We start from the raw sequence: 24,354 nt of genomic DNA on the forward strand, positions 1-24,354 counted from the left end.
GCACTTAGGAGGTTAAGGCAAGAGGATCGTGAGCTCAAGACTAACCTGGATACATAAAGAGATGCTTTCTCTAAAAAAGAGAGTTCTGTTGCAATGGCATGCCGTATTTTCTGTTGTACTTTCAAGTAAGGAGTTAGGAGGCCAGACAAGGAGATGCAGACAGGCAGGTTTCTGTGAATTTGAAGCCAGACAAGGCTTTATAGATAGAAAAATCCCTGTCAGTCAGTCAGTCAGTCAGTCAGTCAGTCAGTCAGTCAGACAGACAGACAGATAGACCCTGTATCTATCTTAGAGCACCATTAACTTACCTGACTGAATCTTGCCTTACATGATTTGAATATCTAATGTTTAAAGCCTTTCTGTGGAAATGGGTAAGAACACTTAAGCAAGGACCTGAGTTCAAGTTCCTGGCACCCCTGTAAAAAGTAGAGGTTCTAGTATAGCAACCTGTTCAATCCCTGTAGTCTACATAAAGGTGGAAAGAACCAGCTCCACAAATCATAGCACCCCTACCCAAAATAATAGTAATTAAAAATTTTTGTTTTACATTTAGTGTGGCCATGCACGCATAACCCTATTGCTATTGAGGCAGACACTGTAGGATCACTGGGAGCTGGCTACTAGTCTAGCTCCACGGTCAGTGAGAGGCCCTGTCTCCAGAAAAAAGGCAGAGACTAATAGAGCAGAACACTTGAGGTCCTCCTTTGGCCTCCATATATGCACAGTCATGTGCACCTGCACACATGCATCACACCACATACGCAAAAGTACTCCATGAGATTTAAGAAAACTTTGACTCAGTTATTTTGAAAACAAAGGTCCTGATATCTTTGAAGATACTGATTATAAGTAGTAATACACTCATTTATTTGTTCCATTTTAATGTAAAGGAACCTCAGAGGTTGTAGAATTCAACTTGTTGGAAAAGTTCATACATCCACCACACAGTCCTTATTGGCAAGACTTCCTTAAATCTGATCAAATGCAGATAAAGATTAAGTTGTGCAGTGTTGTCATCCAGTCTTTTGATTGCTGTAGGCAGCCACTGCTGGGCAGACATCGCTGCTGAAGTTACCTGACAACACCCTGAAGTCTGTGCCAGCAGCTCCACAACTTGCCAAGCCTGGGACCACGATGCTGCGAGTGGCAGGGGGCGTGATCACAGCTACTCCCTCCCCTGCTGTGGCCTTCTCAGCAAATGGTGCTGTACACCAGGTGAGAGGAAAGCAGAAGCCACCATGAAAACAAGCCTAGCTGAGCAGGACACCTGCAGGCACAAGTGGGCCTTTTGAAAACCCTTGAGATGGGAGGCGGGAGGCCTTTGTAAAACTGAAGTGTAGCATTCACATAACATGAAATGGACTATTTTTAACATGTACTCTGGTGATTTTTATTATAGTTATAGTGTTGGCGAGCTCATTTTTCTTGTCCCCAAAGAGATTCCATACCAGTCAGCAGCTCCTTTTCAATCTCCTTGCTTCCCGCTCTATGCAAAACACTCACCTTCCTTTTCTATTTTTTTATTTTTATTTTAGATAGGTGTGGGTGTGGAGATCAGAGGCTACTTGCAAGAGTTCGTTCTCTCTCTCCACTCATGGCATCCAACTCTGATAGTTACTCAGGAGTCATCTTGTCTGCCCACATCTTTCTACATGGATTTTTTCTACTTGAAGAATTTTATCTAAATGTAGTAATACACATGGCCTTTTATGTCTTGCTACTTCTGCTTAGTGTGAGTTTTGTTTTGACATAGTCTCACTATGTAGCTCAAGCTTGTCCTTGCCTCTGCCCCCTTAGTGCTGGAGTTACAGGCATGCACCACCACACCCATCTATATGACATTTGCAGGATTTATTTATGTTGTAATATTTATCAGTTTTACATTTTTTTATATCTGAATAATACTTAGATTTATGAATTGTTTTGTCCATCACTTAATGGAATCTGTAGTTTTTGACTGTTAGGGATGCTGCTGTAAACATGTATACACACATTTTTTATTTTTACAGAGCTAGGAGTAGAGTTGCTGGTTCGTGTAGGAAGTCTTAATTTTCTGAGGAATTGATGATGTAGATATGCCATTTCATGCCAGCCAGTTAGAAGAGTTACCCTTTCTAAATCCTTATGTATGTATGGTGTGTGGATGTATGCATTCCACTATAGAGAGGTGGGTTCTCTACTGAGAATTGAACTCAGGTCACCAAGCTTGTGTGGCAAGCACCTTTATCCACCAAGCTGTTTCAGGATTCCTGAACAACAAATAATATTTATTTTGATGAAGTCTTATTTACCTGTTTTGTTTTCTCTTTTTTTATTTCCTTTTATCTTTTGGGATTTTTGTTTGTTTGATTGATTGATTGTTTTTGGGTTTTCGAGATATGTTTTCTCTGTGCAGCCCTGGCTGTCCTGGAAATCACGTTGTAGACCAGGCTGGCCTTGAACTCACAGAGATCTGCCTGCCTCTGCCTCCCAAGTGCTGGGACTGAAGCCATGCGCCACCATATCTGGCTCTGATTTGTTTTCATTGCTCATTTGATATGATATCTAAGAAGCTGTCGCTCATGCACAGTTCTTCTCTCTCGATTTGTTCTGTCTTGAGTGGACTCTTGGTTTATGGTATCAGGTTTCAGAACCAAGCTTCATTCTTTATGTTTAAATACCTAGCTGATCCAGCGTCATTTGTTGGGAAATTTTAAGTGTCTCTTTGTCAAGCCCGTGGCAGCCGCTTTTCTTGTGCCCAGTGGTTGTGCTGCTGAATCTTGTAGCCCTTGTGTGCCACAGTCATCAGTGCCATTTTCCGCTACATGCTTTCAGATATCAAGACACACTTTGTCTGCTGCAGCTCTTGAAGGCCCCTGCAGTGTACAGTTCTAGTCGCCTCTTTCTCTAGTACTGTCACTTCTCTCACAGTTGAATAAAGCTCACTTTATCCTACCTATATAATCTGAAAACACAGCCTGTGGTTTTGGTATTGAATAGCTTTTCAAAACTGATATAATGCTGGCAAGATGGCTCAACAGGCACAGACCATTGGTGAGCAGGGCTGGAAGGCAGAGTTGGATTCCCAGGTAAAGGAAAGAAACAGCTTGTCTCTGTTCTCCACATGCTTGCACGCATGCACACTCAAACACTAATAATAAACTTTTCATTAAAAAAGTATATCCAGCAAACCTTCTTCCATTTAATAACTAATCGCAAAGCTAATTTTTCTGGCCTATGAAATATAACAATACAGGAACTACTAAATTAGAGAAACCGTCCTATTTGTGTGTGAATGTAAGGTTATAAGTATGTGCCAAACACAATTTATGCCATGTTGGCAATCAGAGCCAGGGCTTCGTGCACAGTAGTGTCCCACCAACTGAGCTGCATCCTTAGCCCCAAGAAACCATCCTTTCTGGGCCTAAAAAGATGGCTCAGTGGTTAAGAATACTTGTTGCTCTTCTAGATGACTTAAGTTCACTTCCTAGCACCCAAGGAAGGCTGCTCATAGCCACCTGTAAGTCCAGCACAATGAAATCTGTTGCCCTCTCTTGACTTCTGCAGGCACCGATACAAACATGACACACAAACACAATATATGTACATATATATAAATAAAAGTAAATCATTAAAAAATTTTTTTTAAACTATTTTTTTTTGAAATTGTATGGCCTGGACTAGGCGATGGTTTAGTTTATACAGGTGTCTACCACCAAGCCTGGCAACCTGAGTTGAATTCTCAGTTCCCACATGGCAGGAAGAGAGAACTGATCCCCTACAAGTTGTCTTCACGTACCTTCACGTGCGTGCCGTGGAACACATGCCTGCATACGGAAACATGACATTTCGTGGGTAGTAGTGACTAAGACGTGCTGTTTATTGGTGTGCTGTGTGTGAGCCGCTGCACCGGGGAAGTCCCAATGCTGCCACCTTCCTAACTCCCTTTCTCTCGCCCTGGTTGAACAGTCTGAAGGATCAGCCCCCGTGTCATCCTCTGTCGGTTCTATAATCAAAACTCCTGGGCAGCCACAAGTGTGTGGAAGCCAGGCCACTGTGGCGACCTGCAAGGGCACAGCTCCTGCTGCTGTCACTGCCACATCCCTGGTGTCTGCACCAAGCTCCATCTCTGGGAAAGCCACAGTGTCAGGTGAGTACCGTGACATTTCTTCGCTGTCTCATTTGACCAGAATATGTTTGGAAGGTGTTCATATTTCGTATTTTATTAAATAATCCAGAAATATTTTCCAGATGGCTACTTTTGTAAACCACATTTAGTGTGGGGTGAGGGAGTGAGAGCACTTCAGGTAAGGAGTTGCTTTTTGGGCATCAAGCTTGGCAGCAAGTGTCCTTATTCTGTGGAGTCCTGGAACTCATTATATGGACCAGGTTGGCCCAAACTCCTGCCTCTGCCGCCTGAATGCACCACACCACCATCATTGAGACAAACCTTTTGAGGTGCTTTCTTTTTCTCTTCTTCCCATATCCTGACTCAAAAGAAAAGAAGAAAGAAAAGAAAAGCTTTTTCTGTAGCATGGGCCCCAGTAAGGTTAAGGAAGCCAGGCCTACAAGTGTGGACATTCTCTTACATAAACACTGAAATGATGAAAAACAAAGACATTGTTGAGATAAATAATCAGAGAAGGCTGCAAGCATCGACAAGGCATTGGGTGAACTAAATACTGGTTAGTGTGTAGTCAGAACTTCGTCCTTGTATTGCTTTTCAACTGCTTATCATACAATATTTTCATTAAAAATAGGCATTTGAAAACTGCAAAATACCAGGTCATTGTCTTACTCGGCAGCAGTTACAGCTTTGCCTCCCAGTGTACCTTTCTGTTACGCTGTGTTTGCAGATTCCTGTCCTGCTTTTTGTTGTTTTGTTCTGTTTTAGGACAAGGACACTTGAAAAATAAACTATATCACATCTAAGTTTTATTGTGAAGTCTCCATTATCCACTGCCTCCTGCATCCAACTTTTTATTTACTAAAGGGTGATTGTCCTAAGAACTTCCTTGTGGGAGAAACTGAGAGTGTCACAGAGGGAAGAGCTTGAGGAAATGCCTGACCTTTTCTTGGCATTGTCTTCCCACTTTAGGATTATTAAAAATTCATTCTGGTCAGTCCAGTCCCCAGCAGGCTGTCCTGACAATCCCCAGTCAGCTCAAGCCACTAAGCATCAACACCTCTGGCGGCGTGCAGACTGTCCTGATGCCTGTGAACAAAGGTGCGTCCCACCCTCGTGCTGATGCAGCTCTGTCTCAGGAACCCTCCTGCTAGGTGGTGATGTCTCTTTGCTTTGTGTAGCTTGTCATTTAACTTTCATGTTTCATTTTATGTGCATGAGTGGGTGCATGCAAGCGTATGAGGTTACAGGACAACTTGTGAGTGAAGTTCTCCTACAGTGTGGGTCCCAGGGATTTAACTCAGGCTGCTGTGATGCCTGGTGGTAAGCACCTGTGTCCCCTGAGCAGTGTAGCTTGGCTCTAGCTGCCCGTTTCTAAAGTTATGTCAAAAAACAACACTTAGAGCGTTTGTGAGAATCGGGTTTATTTCATTTTTAGTTTCTTAGTTTACTGACATGCCCTCATGTCCTTATAGAGGTTGTAACTCAGTTATTCTGCCACTAGCAGGCAACACAGCTTAAGATTGTGGTGTACATTTAAAATGGGCTCTCACGTGGGAATTAGGTCATTTGTGATAAAAAATAATTTCTGTGTCTCAAGGAAAACAGGAAAGAATGTAGATGTCATAGGGGGGTGGGGTTAGGGCCACACAGCTTTGTTTCCTGGGCAGGGCGTGGCCATTGCACTCAGGAATGCAGTAGCCATGGTGGCCACCTACCCAGGGCTTGCACAGGGCTGGGCCTATCAGCTGTCTCTTCGATGGGTGAGGGCCTTACAAGCCCAGCCCTCCACAGGGCCACTGTTGGCAGTTGATGGTTACTGGAGAAGGGGGCTTCACCTTTAGTGGTCTAACCACAAGTGAGTGGATAGCCCCACACCATGGCCCATGTGTGCAGTGCCAGTTAAAATTCATCCCCAAACAAAAAGACAGGGAAGTGGGAGCAGCTTTTGGGAGACAGAGGAGCTGGTGTCATAAGAGAAGGTGTCAGAATGAGTGTGACCAGAATATATGATATGCATATATAAAATTGCTAAAGATTAAATTAAAGAAAATAAATACTAATTTTTGTCACTATTATACTCTCCTCTTTCTGTGTCTTAGTGGTTCAATCGTTTTCTACCAGCAAATTACCTACTGTCCTGCCCATAAGTGTCCCAAGTCCAGCTGCCCCCAGCTCTGCTCCAGTAGCCATTGCCAAAGGTATGTAGGACCTCACAGTATCTTTGTTCCAAAGTTTCATGCTTTGAATTTCAGCATCTGTCAGTCAGCCACTAGACAAATACGTGCTGAGCACTGTGTCGTAGTTGAAGGAAAATAGACTTGTGGGGTTTCAGACATCACTTTTGCCCTGCACTTTATAACCTGGTTCAAAAGAAAGAAGCATAAATAGCAAACTGTGATTGATCAGTAAGTACAAGACAAGTAGTCTGAAAGTGATTACTGACATGTTGCAGTCCAGGATTTATGTCCAGGGCTCTCTTGTATAAACCAGACTTTTAAAGAGTGGAAAACCCTTGAGCTGTAGTGAGGTCAAGGGGTATAAACTTGTATGGACTTGTATAAACCAGCCTTTTAGAGTAGAGAGCCCTGCAGCTGCAGGGAGGTCAGGGTATGCTGGTTTAAGGGAATGGTAGAGACAAAGCTTGAAGGGCTTGATTTGGAACTTGAGCCTTAGGGATGCACTTAGGCAGCATGGTTGTGAGAAGGGAGCTTTAGTAGAAGCAGACGGCGCTAGCAGGATATCCATGATTATAGGGTAGATTAATAGAAGGTGGGTCCAGTGAATCATTTGTGGCACCTAGCAATGGCAGGCTCATCTAGTCTGACCCTCTAGTGTATTAGTCCCCAGTACCTGCTGCTTTGTAGATACAGCACTATCAGTAATTCTTATGTCAGTCTTCAGTCAGCTGTCACATCCTAGGTTGTGTTGGGAATGCACACCTGCCACGTACAGGAAGCAGTGCAGTTGAGATTTGTGCTAGGCTGCTGTTCAGGCATTCTGGGATCCCATCATCTTGGGAGGTGGATTTGTAATTTGCTAAATGCTCATTTAAAGCAGAGTATAGCTTGACAGGTCCAGGACCTGAATTTGGTAGTAAAGCTTTATTGGCAGACAGCCACTCCATTTGCCTTCATATTATTTTTCAAACTCCCCAGAGTTTGATTCCTGCAGAGAGCATATGACTCAGAAAGCTTCCAGTACTTGTGGGCTACCTGTGTGGGGGAGCATTGGTTTGCCCTTGAGTGAAATTTGCTGTGCACACATTAGTACCACTCTGCACCAGACTGATGCGTTTCATTCTAGACCAGGACAGAGCATCTTTTATTTTTGGTTGTTATTACATTAACTGTATGTGTGCACATTGGCATGCACACACCATGGCACACATATAGAAGTTTAAGGACAATTTTCAGGAGTTGGTTCTCTGTTTCCACCATGTGTGTTACAGGGATCTAATTCAGGATATCAGGATTGGCAGCACACTCCTTTGCCCACTGAACCATCTCACCAGCCCTCTTATTTTGATTTTAAGCAAAGTAAAATGTGCAGTGAGGTACATAGCCATTAAACACAGTAAAACCTTTTATCGATAAGCCAAGGAGAGAGAGGGAAGACTCAGTAATACCAAATATCTGGAATGTAGAAAAGGAAAGATGGGACAGAAACAATGGTTCTGGGCCATTGTTTGGCTAGTAGGTGAATGTACTTGGCACCAAGGCTCCCAAGGACCTGAGTTAAGGTTCCAGGGCCCACACAGTGGAAAACAGAACCAATTCCCACAAGTTGTTCTCTGGCCTCCTCACATGCCTTGGTATGTGTGTGTCCATATACATACATGTGCACACATACCAAACAAGGTTTAAATAACAGAGGGCCAGATGTGGCAGCTGAAGGGATGGCTCAGCAGTTAGAGCTCTTACTGCTCTTGCAGAGGACCTAAGCTTAGATGCCAGCACCCGTATCCCAAGCTCACAGCTGCCTGCAGCTCACAGCCTCACCCTGGGGAAGCTGAGTCTGATGCCTTCTTCTATTGATACATAATAGCCATTAGTAAAAATAAAAAAACAATATTAGACTTGTAAGGACAACCCAAATTTTAAGAGAAATTAAAAGGAGATAATTTTAAGAGAAATTAAAAGGAGATTATTTTAAGAGAAATTAAAAGCAGATAAATAAAAGAATATATTGTAGTTCAAAGTGCAAACACATAAAATAAAAGAGCCAAAGTCAGACATGGTGGTGTACCCCTCTTGAAGCAGAGGCTGACGTTGGCTTTTCAGTGAGATATTCTCATGGGGCTATTAATTAACTAGTTATTTTGATAGCAGAACAATCTTGAACAGGAATCAGGAAGACAGGATAGCAGATAGATACTAAGGAGCCTCAACCTTTGAAGTAGTCAAAGATTACAAAGACTCATGAAACAGAAAATAATGCTCGTGATGCAGTCAGTGGAGAAGGGTGGTGTTTTTGATGACAAGCAGGGGGAAGTAGACATATATCTGAAAGCAGCAGCACTCCTGCCTTACATCAGAGGTAACAACTATTAGAATATAAATTCCAATATGAAAGATCTAAAATCTTTTCCTGGAAGAAAATAGGAGACACAGGATGTTGGAAAAAGGGACTTAATTTTGAGAACCTTGCTTTATCAGAGAATATTAAAAGCAAAAAGTCAAGCTATAGACTCTAAGATATTCTCCACAAATATATATATAATAAAAGAGTCATGTCTTGAATGTATAGAGACCACTCAAAATCAGTGTGAAAGATACTGATAAACACTTCTCAGAAGAGGACATCCAAATAGCTCAAAGCCTGTGAGAATTATTCAGCTTTATTAGTAATGAAAGGAAATGTAAATTAAAACCCTAGCAATGAAGCAAGATCACCAAGAATTCAAAGTTTACCCAGTACAGAGGCAGTGAGGCATGTAAACCATCCGGGGCCTGGGTTAACCGCTGTGGGGCCAGCACACCACACACAGACATGCACTCGTGTCCTTGAGTCAGTGAAGACTGTCAGAGAGTGAAGGCAGGGAAACTATGCAGAAACAAGAACTATGTCAGCACAGTGTTTTCAAAGGAATATCCTCTGAGATATTGCTGTTTACATCAGCAAAGCTAATGCAGCTTGACTATTTCCTGTCAAGGATAGAAAAGTTTTAGATTTTATAGTGTTTGCACACATATATACATATGTAATACCTTGGGAATGAAACTCGAATGTGAACAAGAATGGATTTGTGCTTCATATACCTGAAGGTAATATATATTATTTTTAATTAATTTTGTATGCATTGCAGCTGCTTGGAGTGGCTCATACCTATCATCCTAGTACTTGGGATGCTGAAGCAGAAGGATTTTCATGAATTCCAGGCCAGCTGGACCACAGAGGAAATTCTAGGCCATCCTAGGCTAATGAGACCTTGTCTCAAAATACCAAAAATAACATAATAATAATAGTTTGTATACGTGAATGGTGAAGTAGCATGCTGGTATTCAAGCAGCTTTGGGTTGTGGCCTATGGTTTTGAAAGCCAGATAGAATTAACTTGAGAATTGCCAAGTGGAACAGATCTGCTTTTTGCTTTCTGCATTGTGTCCCAAAATACTAGAATAATATTTCAGCCTGGTAAGCTCAGCTGGAAAAGATGATACCAGAATGAACACATCCAGAGCTAGAACAGTTGCTATTGTGTGCTAATATCCTGGGTGGGGTGAGAGACATGCAGAGCAGCGTGGTGTGGTGGGCCGTGTGGTGGGCCGTCCACCGAGAGTTGATTCTCTCTGAGACCTAAGCTAATAGTTATCTCATGTGCTGAGTGAGCCTTTGAGGGCAGAAGCCAGTTGAGTCTCCTGCTTTGTCCTCACACCTTAGGCAACAGAGCCCTCAGTTAAGTTCAACTGTTTGGAAGACTCAGAGTCTCCACCACTGGCCCCTGACAGCTCTCTTTGTTAATCTTCCTTTGTAGTGAAGACTGAACCGGAAACTCCTGGGCCAAACTGCGTTGTGGCACAGGAGAACCAGGTAGAAGTGAAAACAGAAGAGAGCTCTGAGCTAAACAACTACGTCATTAAGTGAGTGTCTGTGTCTTCTAAGGGGTTCTGCTTTTGGTGTCTTTGTGATCTTTTCAAAGTCATTGTGACAGCTGAGTATGTGCAGACAGTGAGGTAAGCATGGTAGGGGCTTTGTCCTGCAGAGCTGAAGAGTTTATTTTTTTTTTATATGTATGTGTATTTAGTCTGCACGTATGTCTGGATGCCACTTGTATACCTGATGTCCAATGAGGCCAGAAGAAGGGACTCCCAGGGATCCAGGGATCTCCTGGGACTAGAGTTTCAGATGGTTGTGAACCACCATGTCAGTTCTGGGAATTGAACTTGGGTCTTTTGGAAGAACAGCTAGTGCTCTTAATTAAACAGTAAACCATCTTTCCAGCTCCTGAAGAGTTTAGCCAGTGATATAGCTTAAAGGTAGCACTTGATCAACCGTCATGGAGACCTCCCTTCAAACTTACTTGAGCCTGCTGATTGATGTGGCGTCTGTGCTGTGTGGGACTGGCATAGTCAAGTGTAATCACCCTGGTGTTTGCAGTTTATTTCTGGATATTAACACACCCTGACTGTGCTTCGCAGGTGCCTCTGCAGAGACGTGTGCACTCCTCTTGCTTTCTCTAAAGTTTTCTCTCTTTCAAATTAGGAACCTCCTTCTGATCATGCAACTTTGAATTTCTGATAGCTTCTAGAGACAGTAGAAACATGGTGTCCCTTAACATGATACATGGAGGCTTCAGTCAATGAGCCTAAGACGGGCATTTGTATAATAACAATCACCTTACAAATAGATCTTGCTACTAATTTTCAAATGTAGATAAAATGTCTGCAATGGTTGTATAATTTCCCAGTCTGTTTGTTCTTGATTTTTTTTTAAGCATAAAATGCCTTATAAAAGGAGATCTCTGGCCAGGAATGGTGGTGCATCCCCATAATCCCAGCCCTGAGTGAGCAGAGGCAAGGAAGATCAGGAATTCAAGATCAAATTGAGGCCGGCCGGGGCTACATGAGACCCTGTCTGTAAAAAAAAACAGAAGGAGGGCTGGGCAGTGGTGGCACATGCCTTTAATCCAGCACTTGAGAGGCAGAGGCAGGTGGATTTCTGAGTTCGAGGCCAGCCTGGTCTACAGAGTGAGTTCCAGGACAGCCAGGGCTACACAGAGAAACCCTGTCTCAAAAAACTAAAAAAGAGAACAGAAGGAAGGAAGGAAGAAAAGAAAGCTATTTATTAGCAAGGGGCAGGGAGGGGAGAGAAAGAACTTGTGACAAGCCTGTAGAATTGTCTTTGTTTACCCTTCCCAGGGTAGACCATTTGGAGACTATCCAGCAGCTCTTGACGGCTGTAGTCAAGAAGATCCCATTAATTACTGCAAAAGGTAAGACCGTACCCTCATGTGCATTTGTTAAACTATAAATCACTTGGGGTGTTACCATGATTGTAACTTTTAGCCAGACATTTGCAGGAGTCTTGGATTCACGGTATCTTGGTTGCATCCAGTTAGACTTAGGGTACAGACAGTGCTAGTAGCAAAACCAAGAGACCTGTATATGCTAAGCAGATGCTTCACTACTCAACTCCTTTACCTGAGCCCCTCACTTAGTCTTTAATCACTTATTTCTTATATTTGTGTATGTAAATGATAAATGTTAAGTATACATTAAGACATAGTGTGCCACCCCCACTGTCTGCTGTGGGTGCTTTACATACACATTTCATTAGCCACGGCCTTCTGTGTAATAGCTTGTCCCAGTTCACAGCTCACAGTCAAGGACATGCCAGTGATACCAGGTTAATTAACTCACACAGCTCTGGGTGACAAGGCAGGTACACATCCAGCCCTATAAGACCAGTAATCTTTCTCTAAGATTTAAACTGATACACTGTTTGGAAATGTGCAGTTTTCAAGACCCCAGTAATAGTCTGCTGTGTTGTGGCCCTGGTTAGTGGGATGCAATGGCTGATGCCTTATCTGAGTTGTTCTGATGGTAAAGGTTGAATAGACAGCCTTACTAAGGGTGATTTGCTCATGGACAAGATGACCATGAGAGGCACAGGATGGTGTGCAGCAGGCTCCTGCCGTGTGCATAGCGTGGGCAGGAGACGGTAGGCTGACCACCTTGCTGATTTGTTTCCGCCTATAGCAGCAGAGAAATTGCTGAGCCTTGTGGTACAAGCTCATATTGCCAGCTCTTTGGAAGGATCATGGAGAACTATGCTAGTTTAAGCCCTGCCTAGGCAACTTAGTAAGACCCCCGTCTCAAGTTTTTAAAAGTATAAACAAGAGGGCTTGGGATGAAGTTGTAGAGGAGAGCACTGATCTAGCGTGTGCAGGGTCCTGGCTAGATCTCCAGCGTTGACTTTTAAAATAAAATACTAGCTCCTTTTCTCATTTTGGGAATCATTTTGAGGTAGTTAAAAATATACTTTCATGATGGTTTCCCATCTTAGCGGAAAAGATGAGTCCACACTTGCCCTGTGTGTGCGTGCACATGCACTTGCTCTCTCCTCCCTTCTCTGTCTTACATAAATACTAAGAATGTTAAAGCTAGAACTGGGCAGTTCAAGACCCATCTGTACAGTTTACAGGGAAGGACACTGAAGCCTGAAGTGCTATGGCTTACCCAGGGCTACTTAGTGAGCTGGTGGCAGGGCCAAGCCCCTCGTTTACTTCTGTTGCATCTTTCATCTGTTGCCTTTATTCATCATGGAGATGTGTTGTTCAGTGAGAAATATGTCACACAAAGAAAGTGGGGACCCAGTAAGATGGCTCAGTGGGTAAAAGCTCTTGATCTGCAAGAAACCTGCATCAAACTCCAGACTGCAGAGCCAAGCATGTTGGCACATCTCTTTAACACCAGCACTCAGAAAGCATAGGTTGGCAGATCTTAAAGTTGAGCCAGCCTTGACTACTAATGGACCCTGTCTCAAAAATCCTCCAAATATAAAAATTAATCAGTTAATAACCAGAAAAAATTGATATTACAATAGCACATGCATCTATAATGCTGGTGCATCTTTACCAGGAGATGAGAGGCAGCCACAAGATAACTGGCCAGGAACTTGTGGTCAGCCAGCCTCAGAACCCACAACTTAGCAGACAGACATGGGCATTAAATATGAGTCTCAGTAAGGTGGAAGAAGAGAACTAACCCTCAGGAGTTATTTTCTTACTTTTATGTGGAATGCAACCCTCACTTGCACACACATATTACTTCTGCAGAATAATAAAATTTTTCTGTTTTACAAAAGCAAATCAAGGAACTTGGAAATGTAACAATAAACAACATTTAGTCTAAACGATAACTTTTATTCAGAGTTTGCAGTTCTCTGTTCTAGGTGATGATGCAAGCTGTTTTTCTGCAAAGTCTTTGGAGCAGTATTATGGCTGGAACATTGGGAAAAGGAGAGCTGCTGAGGTAAGTCTGTTTTCTGGCTGGATCTGCAGGCCACTACTGAAAGTCAGACAGCACAGTGGAGGCAGACATTTGTGTGCTCTTCCTGTATGAAAAAAGGAGGCAAACTTGCAGTGTCTTCTTTGTTTCTCAGTCAGAAGCTTCATTCTTCTGGATCCCAGATGCCTTTTGAAAGGCTTGTTCCCCTGTACCAGTAAAAACATCTTGTATTTTCTTTGAAAACTTTATATATTTTGTGGTTGAAGAGTTGGCTCAGCAGCAAGATGGCTGCTATCACAGAGGACTCAGGTTCATTCCCCAGCCCCAGTGGCAGTTCACAGCAGTCTGTAATTCCATTTCCAAGGGACCCAGTGCCCTCTTTTGGCCACTTCAGACACAGAGGCATGCAGATGGTACACACACACACACACACACACACACACACAAATTTCTTCAATTTGTAAATTTCAAAAAATATTGAATTCAGAGTTTTACAGAGGACTTATAACAGTATTGCCAAACACAGTTGACTCACGAGAGAAGAAAGTGTGCCATGTAGCTCGGCAGCCCTGGAAGCCAGCTTTACTGAATTTGGTTTGGGGAAAATGAGAAGTTGGTTCATGACCAGGTGAAAAGCCTTAAATGCACACCTAGAAGTTTCTATTTTATTTTGTAAACATTAAGACCAATAGTAACTCTTTTTATTACATGTAAAATTCTTACTGTATATGTGTGCGTGTGCACACACACGCATTTTCACACACATGCCACTGCATACTTGTGAAGGCTGGAGGACATGAGGAATCAGTTCTCCTATCATGAGATTCCTGCAAATCAGCTCATTTGCCTTGGTGGCAGGCAGCTCACCCCCGAGCCATCTCACTGGTCCCAGAAGCAGCTCTCACATTCCTCCCTTTGTTGCTAGAGAGTAATAGAATCTGATTTTTTAGTTGTTTGGTTTATTTCACCGCACAGCTATTGATTTTAAGTTCAAGGATCTAATTTTGGATCAAATCCTGTTTAAGTGGCAAAGAGCAATGACAGTCCGAAAAGTGCTACAGGAAATCCTGGAGAAGAATCCCAGATTCCACCACCTGACACCCCTCAAGACCAAGCACATTGCTCACTGGTGCCGCTGCCACGGTTACACCCCACCAGACCCCGAGAGCCTGCGACACGATGGAGCCTCCATTGAGGATGTGCTTACCCAGATTGACAGTGAGCCAGGTAGGCGCTGACAGGCTGTCCCGGTTTGAGCAAGTTTGCCCACTTCCAGCCCTACAGAACACTTGCCTTCAGCGCTCTTCCCTTCAGTTAGGCGTGAGGGAGAGCTGCTCTAGATGACAAGACCCTTTCTTTTTACCATGACACTCCAGACAACACAGCACTTCAGAACTGTTTATACTCATGTTTCAGGCATTGTACCCCAGCCAGGAGTGATTATTTCCTGCCATCTGGTAGGCATGCATTGTTCTCATGGGAGTGTCCTCCCTGAGTTACTTTGAAGACTCCAAACCACCTCTCTTTCCCTTGCTGTGTGACCTTAGGAACCCTAGTAGGTGGGTCTGGCCTACTACCATCAACATAGGCTAGTGTCTTATGGATGTTACTGTACCCCCAAGCCTGGGGAGGCTGTTGGGGGCACATGAGAACAATCAACAGTGTTGTAGGAAATACAGTAAAGAAACAGACGACTGCTGATGAATTAAATTAGGGGCATGAAAGCATCTGGCTGTGCCTTAAAGAATAAGAAGGATTCAGCCATTGTTCACATAGACGTCAGAATGCTCCGGCCCATCTAGGGAAGTCTTATTTTCTGCAGAAATCTTCCTGGGAGCCTAGTACTCAGTGGTCTTTTCTCTCATTTCCTGTGGCATGTAGTATCCATGCTGAGAGGGTTTGTTGGCTTCTAGAGCTATGTCCTTGGAGAACAGAGACCAGGTGATCATCTCCAAGTTTCACTGGTGCTCTCTATATAGCACGGAGTCAGAAGAGCAGGCAGCAGCCAGGAGTTGCTGAGCCACCACCTTTGTGTTGCTCAGAGGAGCCTACCTTGTACCTGGCCTGGATTTCATGTCCTTTGTAAAAGCGTATGGGCATGACTTTATTGTCCTGACACTCTACAACCCATTGAAGGCTGTGTGCATTACCATGGCAACAGTGAGACAGGAATTTTTTTTTTTAAAGTGAGAAGTCTCAAGTAGCCCAGGCTTCCCTGGAGCTCACTGTGTAGTTGCAGATGAACTTATACATCTGATCCTCCTGCCTCCGCCTCCCCGAGTGCCACACCTAGTTGATACAGTGCTGGAATCAAACCCAGGCCTTCCTGATCCCAGGGACTCCTACTTGCTTGGCAAGTGCTCTCACCACCTGAGCGTCATCCCCAGCTTGAATGGAAATCTTTTTAAAAAATGAAAAAAAATCAATTTAATGATTCAGAAAGTCGGGCAGTGGCCTAGTTTTCCAGGACTGGAGTCGATTATGTACTGTGTCTTTGGTCTTAATGGCAGATAGAATACATTTGGAATAGGACACTTGTCTGCTTTTCTACTTTATGAGGCACTGGTTCTCATGAGAGATCCATAGAAAGGTTAGCTCCCTGCAGACTCTGCCTTCCTCAGCCTGGGGTGCTTGTCTGTCCTCACCTCAGCTGTCACAGACTGCTTCCTCTTATCTAGAGTGCCTGTCGTCCTTCTCCACGGCTGATGACCTCTGCCGGAAGCTGGAGGATCTGCAGCAGTTCCAGAAAAGGGAGCCTGAGAGTGAGGAAGAAGTGGATATCCTCAGCCTGTCAGAGCCACTGAAGACAAACATTAAAAAGGAGCAGGAAGAAAAGCAGGAAGAAATGAGGTTTTACCTGCCACCAACCCCAGGCTCTGGATTTGTTGGTGACATCACACAGAAGGTGGGAGGTTAAGGCTGTGGTACTGTCAGGTCGCAGACCACACATTCTGCCTCATGAGCTTAGACGACAGTCTGCCCAGCTGACATGTGATTGGCTTTTACCCATAACTTAGGTGTGTTCCCACTCTCCCATGTAAAAAGGTTGTGTTGGCTACAGAGTAGAGGAGGGTCGTCACAAACCCTTTGCTCCTGGGTTTTTTCTCATCTGCTTCAGAAGTACTTCTCCTTTATGAGGCATATTGTGATGTTTTCAGGTCATACTTGAATGAGCCGTCCCCATCCATCCCATACTGTCAACTCCCCGACCCCCTGCATACCAAAGCCTGTGTTCCCTTGTTACTTGGGAGAGAGCTATCCAAACCTGATGCTAGCCAGCAGCTCTTTAGCATGAGCCTCTGCTAGCTGCTCATGATCCAAGGGCAAAGGCAGTGTTCGCCCCCACCCACACCTGCAGGGTGCACACTGGAAGTGGGCCGGTGAGTTTCCCAAGGGCTTTTCTTTGCGTCTTGTAAAAAATGGCCCTGGAGTCTTGATTTTAGGCCTTCCAAAATATTGCTTATATATTATGAATTCTTGGGAGATTCCATTGGTTCATGATAAGATATTTGGGGATAAAAGCATGATTACATATAGTCCAGAGTGGTTAGAGAGCCCTTCTTGCAGCCAGGGGCCCGTGTGTACCAGAGAAGTTCACTCGTTTGGGAAAAGGCTTGCTTCTATTGCTGATGGGACAAACGGCCTTCTTCTGCTCTTGCAGATCGGGATCACCCTGCAGCCTGTGGCACTGCACAGGAACATGTATGCCTCAGTCGTAGAGGACATGATCTTAAAGGTAGGTACCTGGTAGCACTGTGACCAAGGCTGGCCAGTGTGGATTCTAGGTCCTTGTGAGGAAGGGACAGGAGGGGAACAGAGAGGATGACTTTCAAGTCCCTCGTCTCACTTAGGTTTTATGTTTCCTCTTCTGTTTTCTTTTTCCTACTTAAAGTACATGAAGTTGTGTTCTGTCTAAGAATTGAGGGTTTATTGTGCTGAGGATAGAACCCAGGGTCTCATACATTCCAGGCAGGTAGGCGGTCTGCCATGGAGTCCCCTGGCTCCCACCTCTATCCTTATGTCTATGAAGAAGTATCCTACTGTGAAAAGTGTCTGCTCTTCTGATAGATAGGGAGAAAACACAGCCATGGGTTTCCCCGGCTTCCCACAGCAGAAACAGCCACAATTGTCCTGTCCCTGGGCAAGGGGTTAAGGAAGATACGGCTTCCGTGCCGAGCTTGCTTCTGACCTCAGCTCTTCTTTTCCATTTTGCATCCCTCTGCAAGGGAGGCTTCGGGAGCAGCCCTCACTCACAACCTGTTTTCCTTAGAAAACTGTCCAGTTAATAAAAACCCTTAGTCCAGTTTCTAATATACCTACATCATGACCTCTTAAACAAACAAAGTTCAATTGTTCTTGAGAACTTTGTAATATTTAGTTGGCAGTTATTTCAGAAGTTCGGTAAAGAATGAGGTTGGCTGCATCTCTCCCACTAGTGAGCAGGCGGCTCTTCTGTCAACACCAGTCTTCTATTGTAGGCCACGGAGCAGCTGGTGAGTGACATCCTGAGACAGGCACTGGCGGTTGGATACCAGACAGCATCTCCCAACAGGTACGGGTGCTGATAGTGGAGGCTGAGTGGGTCAGTTACTCTTGAAGATGTTCGTTTTACCCATATGTCAGTGCAGGGCGAGATAGAGTAGGCTGTACTTGAGATGTTAGAGCCTGACAGACTTGGGGATCTATTCTGTAGTTCTGAGGGAACCTCTTGACTTGAAAGCCTGGCTGTGCCCTCCCAGCTAGTACTTCATAGACCTGCAGGTCTGTTGTATCACAGGGTAGAGCAGGCAGCAGGCTCTCAAATTAAAGACAGTATGGTTCATGTGGCAGATTCTAGGGTCGAGATTGAGAAATACTACCTAAGGTGTGTGTCACTGCTGACACACTCTTCCTCTAAGAAACTGGGAAACTAAGCTCTGAAAGGGAGTTGTCTCCACTGCCCTAACTACAGGTCCTATAGTCAGACTCCTTTCATCGCTGTGGACCCTTGGGCTCACTGCACCCCTCTCCTGAGCAGTCAACTGTTGAGTGGGATGCAGTTCCCAGCCTTCTAAGAGATGCAGCTCACATCCTTTTTTCCCTCTTACTCAAAACAGTACTCTTCCTACTATGTGGAAGGCTGCCTTGACACTGTAATGTAGTACCTCAGGTCAGGGGCCCCCAAATGAGGATATTAAGTCAGATATACACAGATAACACAGAGGTCTTGAGTAAATGAGGAGGGGAGGAGGAAGAGGTGTTAGTAGCAGTAGTTGAAGAAGTTGGAGTAAAAATTTCCAGGCCTCACCCTGCTTGAAAAGGAGGAGGAGCCATGCTTTCTATGTTCCTGACTGGAGATATGGCAGACTGGGTGATTTGAATGAGAGCGTGTAACATCACTCTTGGCTGGCCTCCCATCCTCTGAGATAAGTGATGGATCTATATCTTTATGGTGCTTTGAAACAAACTTCAGTCTGCTAAGACTTAGATGCACACCATTCTCTTCTGTCTGCAACCTCTTTTTTTTTCTGTCATTTGGCCAGCATGGCATCCTCATTCCTTTGACCAGAAAGTAAGATTTGAGTCCTGGGTAGGACTACAGATGGAGAAGAATTCATGAAAAGTGTGAGAGGCTGGCTTCAAGCCTTTGCTGTCACCTCCTTCTATAAGAGACGGCCCCTTCAGTATAGTAACTGACTAAATTATTTCTGAATGCATTTGACAAATTGCACCTAATTATACTTTTGGATTTGTTTTGTTTTGTTTGGTTTTGTTGGACTAGGATTCCCAAAGAAATCACAGTGAGTAATATTCATCAGGCCGTTTGCAACATTCCTTTTCTGGATTTTCTCACGAACAAACACATGGGGAGACTGAACGAAGATCAGTGACTGCAGTGAGGAGATCCCCGAAAGGCGGGATGGAAGCTGTGTCTGCACTGTGCAAACTGTGACCCTTGTGCTTGGGGAAAGTTGGTGTTCTCTGTTGGAATGCCATGGCTGCCATACCATTCCTTCCATCTAACTGCGTGTTACACAAGGGCATCGAGTCCCAGGAGCCCCCCTTTTAAGACAGAGTTGTTTCCAATTCTGGAGGGAAGCTGAATGGACACGGTTCTGTCAGTTTGCATTTCTTTACTCCGACAAGGCTCTGCAGAGTCTTGGTGTGAGGCAACCTGTTCTTTGTCTACGCATACACAGGGTGCTTGCCCCCTCTTTGGAGTGTGCTTGGATTCACCTGAGGCCTGCTTTTCAGAAGGCAAAAATAAGCCCAGCATACTGGGCTCGGGAACTCAGAACAGAGCAAGCAAGTACCTTCTCCCACCTTGCTTCAGCATAGAAGGGCTACACTCTTGGCCTGTGTGAGTCAGCTACAGAGGGGGCAATACACCATGTGGCAAACCCAAGGCCAAGGAGGCTGCACTGAGACTGTCACAACAATGTTAAGGGGTCCCAGCAGAGTTCAGAAGGCATCAGGCCTGTGCCCGTGTAACCCAGGAACTACAAGTGTTAGTGTAGGTATTGACCTTAAAGCCAGGCCCTTGAGCCGCGGATGATCCTCCTATTCATGTGGGCTTCAGAAGCTCCTGCTGCTGCCTCATGTCAAGGGGAGGGAGGCAGCCCCAGTGCAAACTTTACTAGGATTGTCCTCTTGGTGGACTGGAGTCCTGTCCTTCTCTGCCAAAGAGTTTTCCCAAGATGAAAGGGTTGAAACACCTGTGAGTGCCTTACCGTGGGAAGAACTGCTCTAACCCAGTGTGCTAATCTCAGGAGCAGAGCCCCTCAGTGAGAGGTGCAGACAGGAGGCTCTAGCACCAGTACACAGCGCACAGACCCTGGGGACTCTCCAGTCCTCCTAACTATTATGGGGACACAGGAAAGACCTCAGTCTCAGTTGTAAACCTGTTCTTTTTCTGCTCAAAGGAAACTTGAAATATCTGAGTAAAAGTCAAAGAAATTTACTTAAGCAACGTAAAGCCTGTTCTCTGAGGTCCTGTAGGGGTGTATGTGTGTGTGTGTGTGTGTGTGTGTGTGTGTGTGTGTGTGTGTGTGTGTGTATGTCAGGAAACACTGGAAACAGTGCAGGGAGGATAAAATAGACCTTTAATTCAGCACCTGGGAGCTGTAGGTACAGAAGGGACCCACCGTGCAGGGGCTGGGCAAGCATAGCTGATGGTATAATTGGCTTAAGAATTTGGTCTACAGACCATACAGCAGATTGACACAGATTTGTCCAGAAGTGGACAGATACCTACATGGTAGAACATCCCAATGAGAGCAGATTCATTTGTTGTGATAAAAACGTAAAGAAATTACTTTTTTGCTAAAAAAAAAAAAAAAAAAAAAAAAAGATTTAATAGTTTCCGTGTATGTTAAAGTTTCAAGTGTTTTTTAAAATCATAATGTGTAATAATTGTGTATCATTTTGTCTACAATAAAACGTTTAGTATTTGCAATGGCTTTTCAGAGTGGAAGCACTGTACTTAGATGGGCTCGTTGGGAGGTGACCGTGGTATAGGTCTTTTCGGGTTTAAATTGATGTCTTTCCTTCCTTAAAAAAAAACAAATGCAGCCATGCAATATACAAGGGTCACAGTTACATTCAGGTCACTTTACTTGGTGACCATGGGCATAATTATTTCATACAACTTGGGGTAAAGGGAAATGCATAAATGGGTTGTTTCTCAGAAAAGCAGACCCCTTGTCTAAAAGCTAGTTTATCTGGTGAGATAACGTTGGTCTGTAGTGAGGTCTGAATCCCTCCTGTGATGCAGTTCTTATAAAAGAGTGTGTAACAGTGCAGACCCTGCAGAACTAAAGGCTCTAAAGCCCATGCCTTTTACAGGGAGTGTCTGTGAAGAGGTATTGGGATGCAGACTGTAGAGATAGCTGGCTGGGAGGCAACTTGACAGAGGGCTAGCAAGAAAGCAGAGCCCTGGAGAGTAAGGCTAGCCGGGAGCATAGGTCCGGTGGCATACCCTATCCAATAGAAGCCGGAAGTCCTGAGTTCTGTCTCTGGAAGCATGGAGAGGTAAGACCTTGCTTCAGCATAAATGGACTTTCAGGCTTTCTGATTAGTTGGCCTTGTAATGTACACACACCTGATTGAGTCAGTTCCCACATTGGTCACTGTGGTTATGGAATAATTAATATTGAATACTCTTCTCAAATTAACAGATTAAACTATTTTTCAAAACTTACAGGATACAAAAGTTACTAAATTTTATAGGAATTTTAGCAGGTATGATAAAGTATTTTTAAAAATTTGAGCTGGAGAGATGGCTCAGTTGAAGTGCATGCAGTACCTGAGTTCAGTCACCAGAACCCACATAAAAAAGGCAGGCATGGTGGTTGGTGCACACTTAAAATCTGAGCACTGGAGAGGCAGAGATGGGTAGATCACTTGAGGCTTGCTATACAGCCAGCCTAACCTACTTTTGACGAGCTCTGGACCAGTGAGAGAAGTGAAGGATACCTGAAGAATACTTTTGAGTTGTCTTCTGTCCTCAACACATGTACCTGCACATACATGAACACACATCCCCATACATACAGGAGTACACACATATATGGACCTACATATACACCATATGCACACTCGTTCTCAGAGATGAGCCCTGCTCATCCTCCAGTGTATTTTTCTGGTCTTTGTGCACGTTGTGTGTAAGGTGGACTCAGGACCAAGAGAAGGCTGACATTGGTCTTGGTTGCTTCTTGGGCTGCTCATGGAACCGTGTGGCCGTACTCAGATCTGCAATGAGGAGTGCCTTCCTAAGAGCAAGTTTTCATTTCTCATGAGGACTGGCGGCACACTGCTGAGGTTCTAGACAACCTGTGATCTAGCAGAGGTCAGCTTCACTTCATGGCCACTATAGTATGACATTACCAGGAAGGGACTGATGTGCTTTTTCTATCCAAATGCAGCAGGGTCATGCAACTCTACACCAAGAGTGAATGCAGGGCTGGGTTTGTTGTGCATGTGGTGTGGTCACTAGCAGAGTACAGCTGGGGGCTTTTAGCTGGGGCATGCCAGAGTCTACAGCAGGACCAAGAGGACCAGGAAGAGTTAAGCAGAAAAGGACAACTGAGCCATGCTTGACTGGCTTTACCTGTGAATGTTCCCAGCAAGCCAGCAGGGTGTAGGTTATAGCAGCCTTACTTTCAAGTGCAGAAGTAGAAATGCCCACTGTCCCTGCTAGTGAGGAAGCAGCACAGATGGCCCCTTTTCCCACTTAAGGATGCAGGAGAAGTGAAGTGGGAAGAAGGCAACACCCACAACGCTGGAGGCATCTGCAGCCCGGAGCAAGAAGGGTTTAGAGTTCACAAGCTTCAAGGATATTAGCATAGTTATACTATATTGTGGTCATTATTGAGGTGCCATGGAGATGGGATATGCCTGTGTTTATAACAAGTTGCTGCAGCACAGTTCTGCATTTTACTAAATTGTTAATCTGCCCAGCAGGCAATCTTTTCCCTCTTAGGAACACTGAGCATACAAGCTGACAAATCTAGAGTAACAGGATCCTTGGTGTATGCATATGGTTTCAATTTTCCCTTTAGAAACAACAACATTTCCTGGACCTAAGAGGGAGGCTGGGCCTGCTAACACCTCTGAGGGGAGGGATGCTGTGTGGGAAGTCTGAGCTGCTTCCTCAGCCATGGCTTTGAAACATGAGCCTCACCACCAAAACTAGACACTCCCATAGGGAGAGCCTGGGAAGAAAAGGGAACCACAAGGAAATCCTTATAGTTCTTACCAAACACTGTGCCAAATCTCTCAGACATAGGCTCTTTCCAGTGTTTGAAGGGTTGTGCAAAGGGGAATGGGCTTGTTCCACACAGACATGCTTGCTTGGAATTTATGGAGATGAGTTTTCCAAAGAGAAGATGAGTTGTCCCCTCAGCATGGTAGTGAGTAGCTAAGCAGAGTTGGGGAGCCTAAAGCTCTAAAGGAGATGCTCTCAGACATGCTGCCACTCCTCATGAGTATGCAGGGTAGGCCCTTTGTGTTGAGGGGAGACAAATTAGTAAAACAGGGTTCAGCCCCTAGCAACATGGGATGGGTGCCGTTCATGCTTACAGTGTCCCACTTCTAGGAATTGTTTGCTTGAAACAGAATCATCTCGGCTATAAAGAAAGTATGTTTGAAATTGAAGATATGGATGATCTCCCTGGATACATATCACTACCTTGAGAGTTGTGTGCAAGTGATTATATATTAAAACACACACACACAGACACACACACAAACCCCTAAAGGGTTTTGTTGTTTTGAAATGGGGTGTGTAGCCCTGGCTTTCCTGGAACTTGTTATGTAGACCAGGAAGGCATTGAGCTCAGAGATCCTTCTGCCTCTATGGTGCTGGAATTAAAGGCATCACTCCTGGCAACCTAAGATGGATCCCTCCACCCCCCATCCTCATTTGTTTTGAGGCAGAGTTTCTCTGTGCAGCTTTGGCTGTCCTGTCACTCGCTCTGCAGACCAGGCTGGCCTCAGACTCAGAGATCAACCTTTGTTTCCAATGGGATTAAAGGTTTTGTGCCACCACTGCTGGGCTAAATTACTTAATGGTAAGCACTGCAAAAGGATGGGGATACTGCCTGGGGCTACTGTAAGTCATCTAAAGAAAAACCCAAAAAACCAAAAATTGTGCATCTTGGGAAAACCATCCAAAGTGTGAAACCAACCTACCAAAGGCTTGATAGTGGTCACGTTTCTTAGTCTGGAGTAGTTCAGGTCACAGCTGGATGGATCATCAGATTTAAAAACTGAAGGATGTCAAATGACAAGACAAGAAAGTTTCCCTCCCTGCCACTGC

The 24,354-nt window shown here is 44.5% G+C and overlaps 1 protein-coding gene across 9 annotated transcripts in view; it reads left to right on the top strand.

Moving 5' to 3' along the window:
• Yeats2 (YEATS domain containing 2) overlaps positions 1-20,636 on the top strand; it is an 88,961-nt gene extending 68,325 nt beyond the window's left edge. For 7 of the 9 annotated variants that reach the window (XM_076942671.1, XM_034515354.2, XM_076942666.1 and 4 more), the window contains 12 exons: positions 1,039-1,215; positions 3,949-4,129; positions 5,078-5,206; positions 6,208-6,306; positions 10,082-10,187; positions 11,466-11,539; positions 13,501-13,580; positions 14,582-14,783; positions 16,235-16,461; positions 17,218-17,292; positions 18,035-18,108; positions 19,318-19,583. In XM_076942671.1, coding sequence (XP_076798786.1) covers positions 1,039-1,215; positions 3,949-4,129; positions 5,078-5,206; positions 6,208-6,306; positions 10,082-10,187; positions 11,466-11,539; positions 13,501-13,580; positions 14,582-14,783; positions 16,235-16,461; positions 17,218-17,292; positions 18,035-18,108; positions 19,318-19,426 — 1,533 coding nt within the window. In that variant the 3' untranslated portion in view covers positions 19,427-19,583. Of the gene's footprint in view, positions 1-1,038; positions 1,216-3,948; positions 4,130-5,077; positions 5,207-6,207; positions 6,307-10,081; positions 10,188-11,465; positions 11,540-13,500; positions 13,581-14,581; positions 14,784-16,234; positions 16,462-17,217; positions 17,293-18,034; positions 18,109-19,317 lie in introns of all 9 variants that reach the window. The other 2 variants (XM_034515358.2, XM_034515356.2) reach the window with 1 other exon arrangement.
• Positions 20,637-24,354: the final 3,718 nt, after the last annotated feature.

The sequence above is a fragment of the Arvicanthis niloticus genome, chromosome 12 (assembly GCF_011762505.2).
Source record: "Arvicanthis niloticus isolate mArvNil1 chromosome 12, mArvNil1.pat.X, whole genome shotgun sequence".
Taxonomy (NCBI): Eukaryota; Metazoa; Chordata; class Mammalia; order Rodentia; family Muridae; genus Arvicanthis; species Arvicanthis niloticus.